Here is a 10,430-nt window from a genome sequence, read left to right as displayed (position 1 = left end):
CCAGTGTTCGGCCTGGGGGGCGGAGGAGGGGGGCCTGACCCCGCGCCCATCACCCTGGCCTCTGAGCCGCTTCCCGTGGGGCCCGGGGCGGTGATGGGCGCCGGGGGACTGAGCTGTGCCAGGCGCGGTGCGTTCTCGCCCTAGCGCCAGGGGTGCGTGCCTCAGTTTCCCCTCTGTGCCGGGCGGGGAGGGGGGGGGGGAGCAGCCCCGGGGCGGGCAGGGCGCAAGGCGCAGGGCGGAGCGGAGCGCGCCGAGGGGGAGGAGAAGCGGCGGCGGCGGCGAGACACGGCTCGGCAGCTGCTGCCTCCCCGCAGCCGGGCTCGGAGCGGCCAGATTCGCCGGCACCCCGCGCCGCCTCCTGCCCCGGCCGGGGGCACCTGGGCTGGGGGCTCGGGGGCAGCCCCTGGACGGGCGGCGGGCAAGTCACCGAGCCCCCCTTGCGCCGTCCCCCCGGGCGTCCGGAGCAGCCCCCTGCCCCCTAGCATCCCTTAGCGCCCCCTTCCAGCCCCCAGCGGTCCCTGCCCCCCATCCCTCCGCCCCCCAACCCCTGCCCTTCCCGTCCCTCCGCCCCCCAACCCCTGCCCGAGCTTCCTTCCATCCCTGAGCCCGGCCAAGCCCTGCCCCCTCCCAGGTGAGCCCCCTTCCAGCCCCAGCCCCCAACCCCTGCCCCCTTCCATCTCAGCCCCCAATCCCTGCCCCCCTTCCCCCCCAGTAGCCCCCCCCCTCAGCTCCCGTCCATCCCTGAGCCCTCCCAGCCGCCTGGCCCAGCGCGGAGACCCGGAGCAGCCCGGCGCAGGGCAGGATGCGGAGCCAGAGCAGGAAGGAGAGTCTGTCCGACTCCAGGGACCTGGACGGCTCCTACGACCAGCTGACGGGTGAGTCCTGCCCGGACCGGGGGAGAGGGGGGGAAGGTGCAGCATCCGCTTAGCAGCAAAATGCAGGGCGCAGCCGGGTCTCCAGCCCCCCCCCCCCCGCTTGTCCTGGGCCAGGGCAGGTGTTTCCCGGCTGCCTCCAGCCACCAGGACAACCCAGGACCCTTCCCCCCTCCCCCACCCCATTGGCTGCCCCCGGTGTCTGCCCCCAGCTGCCCTCCCAGCTCCCGAGCGTTTGCCCTACCAAAAGTTACTCCTGGGCCCCTGCCCCCTGATCCCTCGGCGGTCTGGAGTTGGGGACAGGAGGTTTCTGCTTGCACAAGGGTGTGACTTGAACTCGTAGCCTGGAAAATAGGCTAAGGGTAGCAGGTGTGCTGCCCTGGGAGCCGGAGTGTGTGTGTGTGTGTGTGTGTGTGTGATTCCCCCCAGCTGCGTCTGGGGTCAGTGCGGGGGAGTTGTTTGCAGGCCGGTCCCCGGGGCTGTGGAAGGGCCGCTGGCCGGGTCCTGCCCAGAGACGTTCAGGCTGGTTTGGGGCTTGGCTGCTCCTTGGGTGCCGGCCGGAAGAGTTCTCCCCAAAATCCCTGTGCCGAGGACCCAGGGGCCTGAGCCAGCTGGACCCCCTTTCCACCCAGCGCCGTGGGGCCTGCCCCAGGGAGAGAGGACCCTGTCCTGCTGCTGCCAGGTGTTGCTGTGGCTGTCGGGGAGGGTGGGTGGCTGAGGCGGAGGCACACGGGGCAGAGCTGCCGCTGGCATCTCTCCTCGAGTCACCTTTGATTCCTCCGCACGCCCGCCCTGTGTCTGCAGAGACCCACCGGGGGGTGAAACTGACCCCGGCACGGGCGCCCTGTCCCCAGGGTGCAGGTTCCCCTCCTCTCACAGGAATCTGGCCGTACCCCCTCTGCCGGGTTGTGCAGGCCGTCGGAAGTGCCCGCTGCACCGGCTGCACGGTTTCCCCAAGTAGCTTCTCTCTCCTCCCTCAGCTTCTGTGCCTTCCTCCAGAGACCGGTGTGTTGTCTGCAGGTGCCCGGCAGTGCAGCCCTCCCGGGCCAGGTATCTGCTGCTCTTCAGGATAGGTGCAGGGTGCGGGAGTCAGGCCCCAGGGGCCCGCTGCACTGCAGTTTATACCCTACCTGTGTGGGGTCCCTCTCTGGTCACAGGAGCACAGAGTAGCTCCCGTTCAGATAATGCTGGGGATTTAAACACAGCCCCCACATCTGGAAAGCCCTAGTGTGGCTTGAAGCACCCTGTGTGATTAATTCCATTCCTTAGGAAGCAAAGGGTGGTCCTGTGGTGAAGCTGCTGGACGGGGCTGCAGGAGCTCTGCGTTCAAGGCCTGGCTTTGCCCCGTGCCCCCTGTGCGATGCAGCATTTCTCTGTGCCTTGATTTTCCCCTCTGTGAAATGGGTTTAATGCTCCTGAACAGCTTCCTGGGGATGGCTGTGGAGATGAATCCGTTCATACCAGGGGGCAATGGGATCGTATACACACAGGATCCCCGTTATTCTCCTTTTCTGCCACAGAGTGGGGGTGAATTTCAGGCCTGGATTGTGAGTTTCCAGAGGTCTGTGGGAGATGAGTCAACTCCCCCGGTTTGCTGAGCATGTGGGGAGAGCGACTTTGCCTGCAGAGATGTGCTGAAGGGAAGATATTTCTGAGCTGTGTAGGAACTGGAAACCCCACAACTTTCCATTTCTCTGGGAACTTTACAATGTCTGTATGGATTTAAATCAACCCTCGGTTAAAAATAAACTCGGATCTCTCTGGCTGAGACCTTTCACGCTGGGCCTTGGCTGACAGCGAGTCACCACACCAGAGCCCTGAATGGAAGAATACTCCGCAGTTCAGACAGCATCTTCCAGCCGAGACGTCAGGGTTCCTCAGACATTCAGAAGCCTGCTTGGAAATCGGTCGGTATCGTTATCCCAGGGCTACCAGGGGGAAACTGAGGCATGGAGTGGGGCAGGGACTGATTGTCCCCAGATCTCGTTTCACGGCGGCTAACAAGGATGCAGTTCCAGCTTTAACTTCGCTTGCTGAGCCCCGTGACATGCCTGCGTTTTCCCAGCCAGCTGCCCCTCCGTCAGCCTTTAACACTGGGTAAAATACTGACGCTGCTTTTTAGGGTGAACTTTGCTGCTCAACATGTCAGCAAAGAGAAGCTGCTTTACACCGGGACAGTGTAAATCATACGCAGCAGGCAGGGCCGGCTCAGGCCACCCTTGGCATTATGTTGCTTTGTCCCGCTGTCTTAGCAATGTCCCTTCTTTACAACCCTGCTCACTCAGGCAGTCACCAACCAGCCTCTGGGCTTTTTACTGCTCTAGGCGGCTGGTTAGTTTTGCCCTGTGAAGACAAGTAAAGTCGCCAGGAGAGAGCACGGCGTGCGCGTCTCTGCCGAAACATGCTGCATCCACTCTGCCTCCCTAGCACACGGCTGCCTCTGGGACTCCTGACTCAGCCATGTCTAGCCTGGGCCTTGGAGAAATCCCAGTGGGACGCGGGGCTTGACTTCTCTGCCCTCTTCATGGCTCTTCCATCTGCACCCAGGCCTCGCCCGCTTTGTCCCGCAGCAGCAGGGCAGCCCGGAGGTGGCGAGCAAGGCCCTTTGCGCGGAAAGGCTTCAGAACCTCTTTGCTGCGCCAGCCAGGCTGGCACGTGGCCGGCGCCGGGCTGCCTCCTGAGCTCTAGTTAGCCCATGGCACATAGCACAGGCCTGGCACTCGCAGGGTTAACGAGAGCGCTGGCCACCCGGTGCCTGCCTGCCTGGAGAAGGAGGCTAAACTGCCCCCTTTGAGATTTAGGGGGGAGGTTTTCCCTTCCATCCCGCTCTCTGCTCAGAGCGCGGAGTCTCCTTGTGCCTTGAACATCGGGCCGTTGATTCTGAATTTAAAGAGCTCATGAAAATTGCTGAATATAGACAGCACAGAGCAGCGCGTGCGTGTTCCACCCCCTCCCTCCTTCGCAGGGAGCCTCGGCCAGCCTGAACCCTCTGCACCCCCCGGGGCTGCTGCTCAAACCGGCCTGGGGACCGTGTCTGCAAGCGTGCGTGCCCGTGTGTGTGCGCTGGGGGTGTGAGCACCTGGTGTGTGTGTGGGGGGAGGGGGCGTGGGTGCTGGGGGGTGAATGCGTGTGCTCTGTTTGTTTAAGGGGGGGGAGGGGCGGGGAGCTGTGAGTGTGCACGCGCTTTGTGTGTGTGAGACACATTGAGGCCACCCCCGTGGGAAAGGAAAAGGTAGCTGACGCTAGCAGGGAATAAAAGCCACCCAGAAACGATGTGGTTCCGACAGTCCCACTCGTGACATGAGTGATTGCTCTGCGGGCAGACTGAGCCGGCGTTGACCTCTTCAGACATGGCCCGGGGCTGGGGAGAAATGGCATCTGAGCGCCGGCAGCGCTGCTGGGCCGTGCTGCCCTGGGCCAGGGAAGGCGGGTCGCTCTCCTCACAATTACTCTGATCTCCCCTCCTGGAGGCTACACTTCATGGTGCATCGGCTCCATTTCTAGGCCTAGAGGCCAGAACACCCCAGCACAGCGAGATCGTATAGCTGGGCCGTGTCCCCGTTTCTACAAGCGGCGTATCACACACGGGGGGGCTGTGAACGGACTTTTCCCCTCCAGCGCCACTTGAGATCTGTGCACCGGTTTCTGGTTCTGTGTTCACGCCCTCCCCGCAGACTGTCAGTAGGTTCCCGTCGCTGTTAGTAGGCGACACATGGCGCGCAGCTTTCCTGCAGGCAAAACCAGAATCCCAGTTTTCTGACCACGAGCGGCCAGTCAAATCCCCTTGTTTCCTTTCAGAGGAATCAAGGAATTAGTTGTGTTGGCTTGGGAAATTCCCGCTCTGGTACCTACATTCTACCTCCCGTGAGTTCGGCTGGAGACAATCTCCTCCATCTCCCTTCCTACACGCTGTTGCATGTTGTGTTCCTCCTCAGAGGCAGGCGCATTGGTGTGGCGGATGAGCAAATTGCTAGAGAAACAGCCTGCAGAGTGCTTTGGGATCCTCCTGGTCCGATAGAAACACACGGTTCTTTCCCTCCGTACCAGTGACAGATAAAGAGATTCAGTTAAATCACATCATTTCTGCCCAGCCACGGGTGAGAGTGAGAAGTGTATTTAGTAATGTAGTAACCGTGCAACGTCTGGCCTGGATCTTGGCGCCCGTAGAGGGGTTTTTCAAGAAAAAAATCTCTTCCAGTATGAAACAACTGAAGGATACGGCTCAGCTCACCAACGCCCCCCACCCCGGATATATTTATGAGCAGAGGAGACGGGATAATTGGGTTTGTGCTAGGAATGCTGACCATGCATCTCTCACACATGAGTTATGTTACTCCCTAATATAAGACAAAAACAAATATGCCCCTTTGTCCACTGCAACGTATGTTCTGCAAGCACACACCCGGGTGTGAGGCAGACATAGTCCTAGACCTGACTAATTTGTTCGAGGCTTGCTATCTGGTAGCAACCCTCTGGCTATGCTTGTTGCTGTGGGCCTCATGGTAGCAGAGGTAATGAACTCGGATCTTCCCGTAAAGGAAAATCACCACTAGCTGTTAGCAGTATAGGGCTTATGACACACAGTGGAGTAATTTTGTCCTCTAGAGATTGCTCATGGACAGGGGGGCACGCACACACCAGCCAGTTCCTGATAACTCCACCTCTTCTCTAGCTAGAGGAACCTCATCGGCAGCAATCTTAGGGAATAGCCTCGTGGATATATCACCCCTTTACAGATCCGGTGGTTTGAGCTACAGCTCCCTCCTGTTGAGTGAGGAGAGCTGGGGCCAGGGAGCCAGGAGAGCTGGGTTTTCTTCTGTACTTTGCCACTGATTCGCTGAGTGATGCATCATCTGTCTGTGCCTCAGTTTCCCCGTTGGTAAGCTGGGGGTGCTTTCAGCCAGGGACCCCAAAGGCACCAGCAAAGGAGCAATATGAACGTGGGAGAACAGCAAACAGAGAGGGAGGAGGCCAGCTGTGTGTGTGGGGCAGCGTGCAGGATGTGGTTGTGCGTGGGCCTGGGCGTGTGTGCACAGGAGGGGGTGGGCTGGGTGTGGCAGGAAGTGTGCTGTGGGGTGGTGTGAGTGGACGGCGGATGCTGGGTGCATGGCGGTGTGGGCGGGTGTGGTGGCTCTGCAGAGAGCAGGGGTCTGGGGAGTGGGCAGAGCTGGTCACTCACCCTGCTCCATGTGAGCCCCTTTCCTTCCCTCCCACCCCCCAGCAGCCTGGAGGCTTCCCCCTGCCCACGGGCTGCCCGAGGGGGCAGAACCTGTCCAGGGATCAGGCTGGGCTCAGAGGGGCCCGACCACGTCGCTCAGGGGGGTCCCTTCCCTGCCGCACGCTGGACTCTGCAGCTGAGCCCTTGGAACGACCCCGCTGGGATCATCAGCAGGGCAGGAACCCGGCCGCTTCTCCCCACAGCCCAGGCCTCCGCTGCTGGAGTGAAGGGAGGGACTCCAGTGCGTCTCAGTAGTAGGCTGCTATCTTATAGGGGAGTAGCTGCTGGGAGGGGACGCGACCCACACTGTGAAGCCTGACCACATCCCTCTCCTGAATCAACTCTACCGACTCCCGGCTCGCTCTGGGATCTGGCTTTGCGCTGGGCAGTGTCCTGGCGTCCCAGGGCCGCTTCCTGCTCTCCTCTGGCTCTGATTGAGAACAGAACGTGCCCTCCTGCCTCCATGCCCCCCTCCCTCCTACCCTCCAGCAGGGGTGCAAGAGCCTGCTCCTCTGCATCTGTCTCCTTGAATCCCCTGCCCTGCAGCTGTCCCGTCTCGGTGATTCCCCTCTCGCTGCTGTTCCCGTTCGGGACCCTGCTTGTTAGAGAAAGTTGCACCCGGCCCAGCTGGGCCTGGAGGATAGGGACCGTTCCCAGGGCGGGGGGCGGGGCGTTGAGAGGCAATCCCTGGCTGTGCCATTAGGACAGACCCTGGCGGGTGCTGGGGCTAAGAGGGGAGAGGCCCAGATCTCAAGCCGCGAAACCCCCACACGCATCGCTGTGCCCTAAAGGGATGCTGCATCTTTGCGGGACGGGGGTACCGACGCTGTCCGAATGCCTCCCCACTGCCTACTGCCTGCTGCCCTCCCCTTGCCTTGCCTCCGTCTCTGTAGGTCTGTGGCTATTCCCACTTTGCTGTCCTGGCTTGTCGCACCCACTCGGAGCTAGTCACTCGCGTCCCGCTGGGACACCTGATGGCGATTTTTTACGTGTTTCCTCCTGATGGAGGCCAGGATCTGGCAGGCACCGGAGGTGGAGGCAGCCCCGGGGGCCTGGGATTCTCAGTCCCCCGGCGGCTCTGGAAGTGGGGAGGAGGGCAGCGAGGGCCAAGGGACCGGTTGTGCGTTTTATGTCCAGTCCTGGATTCTGCCTCCGGCCAGGCTCATGCCAGGAAGCAGCGAGTTACGGGCAGCGAGGGGCACGGCCAGCGAGTTCGTTTCTTGCAGTCGGAGCCGGTAGAACGGATGCACTTGGCTTTGTTACTGGGAAGCCGCCTGCGTCGGCAGCTGAGCGGGACGGGGGCCGGGATCCGGGGTCGCTGCCTGCAGTCGGATTTCATTTGGCAGGGTGACGTTTCCCTCCTCCGGAGGGTGAGGCTGGGGGCGAATCTGTCGGCAGAGGCAGGTGGGGAGGCTTGGGGGGCGCAGGCCTGAGTGACGCAAGGCTGGTGTCTTTGGTCACTGCAGCTGAGACGTGATTTTGCAGACACCGCTGCAGAACTCAGGGGCACGGTGGCTTCACGCCAGGTTGGGGGGTCTCGCTGCGCGTGCCCGTGTCAGGGCAGGGAGGGGGTTTGCTGGGCCGCGTCTGGGCCTGGGCGAGGGGCCCTGATCCGCTCTCTCGGCTCGGTCGGCGGCGATCACAGATGGAGGCCTGTGGCTAGCGTGCGGGTGGGCGGCTTCCAGAGACTTGCCCTCGAATCCGGCCAGGCTGCCGATGACCCGGGCAGGCTGGCCTCCGTGGGGTGTACTCTCTGCCCCAGCGACAGGCCGGGGGGGGCTGCGGCTCGGGAGCGAGAGGCGTTGGCAGAGTTGTGTGCATGGGTGGGCCGTACGGGGTGAGAGGGCCCGGCGGAGAGGGCAGGGATTGAGAGGCCAGCGCTGTGCCGTCCCTCGGAGGGGAAAGCAGCCGCGTTCCCTGAATGAGCCCGGAGGATGCTATAACCCCAGGGGTGGGGTGTGTGCGTGACAGGAGAGAGCCTCCCCCCCTCCCCCCCGGCTGGCTCTGCTCGTTAGTGGGACTTTCATTAGGGGAAGTGGTTTGGTTTGGATTAAGCCAAATTGCTATGCTTGGGAGATGAGAAATCCATCTGCCAGCCGGCCACTGGGACAATCCGCCGGGGGCGGTGCGCCAGGCCCTGCGCTTCCATCGCACGGGTCAGCACGGCAGGAGCAGGGTTGTCGTGCTCCGAGCCCCCAGCACGGATCCTGGGCCCCGGGCCAGGGAGTTAGGAAGAAGCTGTACGCTCTGTACGCCCAACGCTCACGAGCTCAACGGGTCATGAGCCTCGGGGGCCTCCCGGGTCTGGTTCCCTCCCTGCTTCCTGGGGCCAGTTGGTGGCTTTTTTCTGAACCCGCCTGCAACCTTCAGTGAATCTTAACTCCTTGCACTGGCTCCGTTGCCTTGGAAGGGGCAGGAGCGTGGATCACAAGACGGAGCCGCGCGAAGCCCTGGGCGTGAGGGGGGGGGATGTAGGGAAGTATCAATCCTGTGCCTCTCCCCATGCTGACCCTGCCGCTGATCCCTGCCATAGAGCGGTCCCGCTGACTCAGGCGTGCGACTGGGCGGAGGGGCCTGGGGGCTGTGACCCTTCCTCTGCCTTCCCACGCAGCAGGGTCAGTCACTGTGACGCATCCCAGTCGAGGTCGCTTTCTTCTAGCACTGGACAAGGAACTCTACCCTGGCAGGCTAAGCAGAGCCACAGCCTCCGTAAAGAGACCGTGGAGCCGTCGCGGAGAGTTCCCTGCAAACATCCACTCAACGCGCAGCAGCAGCCGGCAGAGCTAACAGCACGTTAGGAACCATTAGCAGAGGGACAGATAATAAGACAGAAAATATCATAGTGCCGCCCGCCACAGAAATCCACAGGGCACCCACACCGTGAACACTGCCTGCAGCTCTGGTCACCCCAGCTTATTAAAAAATAAAAAAGAAATGTTTAGATTTTAAAAGGTGCAGAGAAGGGCAACAAAAACGATGAGAGTATGGACCAGCTTCTGTATGCGGAGAGGTTAAAAAGACTGGGATGGTTCAGCTTGTAAAAGAGACGAGTAAGGGGGGATGTGACAGAGATCTCTAAAGTCATGACTGGTGTAGAGAAAGTGACTGGGGCAGTGTTATTTACCCCTTCACGGCACACCAGAACCGGGGGTCACGCAATGAAAGGAATAGGCAGTAGTTTAAAACAAACAAAAGGCAGTGTTTCTTCACACAGCGCACTGTCAACCTGGGGAACTCCTTGCCAGGGGATGTTGTGAAGGCCAAAACTATAACAAGGTTCAGAAAAGAATTAGCTAAGTTCCTGGAGGCTAGGTCCATCAGTGGCTATTAGCCAAGATGGGCAGGGACACAACCCCATGCCCTGGGTGTCCCTAGCCTCTGACTGCCAGAAGCTGGGACTGGAGGGGTCACTCAATAATTGCCCTGTTCTGTTCACTCCCTCTGAAGCACCTGGCCTTGGCCGCTGTCGGCAGACAGGACACTGGGCTGGAAGGACCCTTGGTCTGACCCGGTCTGGCTGTTCTTATAAAGACACTTGGTCTCTCTCTGCTTCCCTGCAGAGCTTCTGCCTCCCTCCGTCCAGCCTGGCTCCCTGCTGCCGGTTTAAAGGCACAGCCTCACACACTAGCTCGCAGCCCTAACGCTGACGGCCTGGCGGACACGGCAGGGTCCGTAGCCGAGGAGTGGGAACAGCGGCGGGGGGACGTGCTCTCAGGGCTGGGGAGTTATCGGTGCTGTGCGTGGTGGGGGCAGGCAGGGTCTGGCTCAATGGGGCACCATTACCAGCATCCTAAAAGCTTCCCGTCTCAAGGACAGGGCGTCGCTGCTTCTTTGGGCTTTTAAGTACATTTGCCCTTTGCTTCAAATGAAATTCCCTCGGCGCAGCCCCTGAGAAATGACGACGAGTTGGCCTTGCGAGCCGGCGCCCTGCGGGAGAAGGCTCCGCGCAGGGAGGGGACGGGGCTGCGCTCCGGGCTACGGCGCTTTGCAAGGTGCCCCGAGAACTGGCGGGAGCCTGGGGTCAGCCTTAGCGGACGCCCCAGCACGTTCTTGGCTGCGCAGATCGTCCGTCCGTCCATCCTGGCACCTCTGCTCTGAGCTGCGGGGGCTGGTTGCGTGTGTGAGTACACACGCCCGTGCACACACACGCTCCCTCGCACCCGTGCAAAGCCCTGTGTGCACACTGCTTTGGGGGCAAGTGGCTTATTCGTCTCCTGATTTCCTTCGGCTAAGACGCCCTAAGCCCTGTTCAAACTGCAGCCTGCGCGTCCGCAGCCGTCTGACGCCGTCTGTTTGAAATCCCGCCGTTAGCTGGATGGGGGCAGCTCCGTGTGTGGACG

At 61.4% G+C, this 10,430-nt stretch overlaps 1 protein-coding gene across 1 annotated transcript in view; it reads left to right on the top strand.

Moving 5' to 3' along the window:
• Positions 1 to 734: 734 nt before the first annotated feature.
• KCNIP2 (potassium voltage-gated channel interacting protein 2) overlaps positions 735 to 10,430 on the top strand; it is a 74,837-nt gene continuing 65,141 nt past the window's right edge. The window contains exon 1 of the mRNA XM_067537089.1: positions 735 to 875. Coding sequence (XP_067393190.1) covers positions 803 to 875 — 73 coding nt within the window. The 5' untranslated portion in view covers positions 735 to 802. The remainder of the gene's footprint in view (positions 876 to 10,430) is intronic.

The sequence above is a fragment of the Emydura macquarii genome, unplaced genomic scaffold (assembly GCF_026122565.2).
Source record: "Emydura macquarii macquarii isolate MOO-44397 ecotype Brisbane River unplaced genomic scaffold, CSIRO-AGI_Emac_v2 contig_3692, whole genome shotgun sequence".
NCBI lineage: Eukaryota > Metazoa > Chordata > Testudines > Chelidae > Emydura > Emydura macquarii.
Note: the sequence above shows the minus strand (reverse complement) of the source record. Positions and strands in the feature narration are given on the sequence as shown.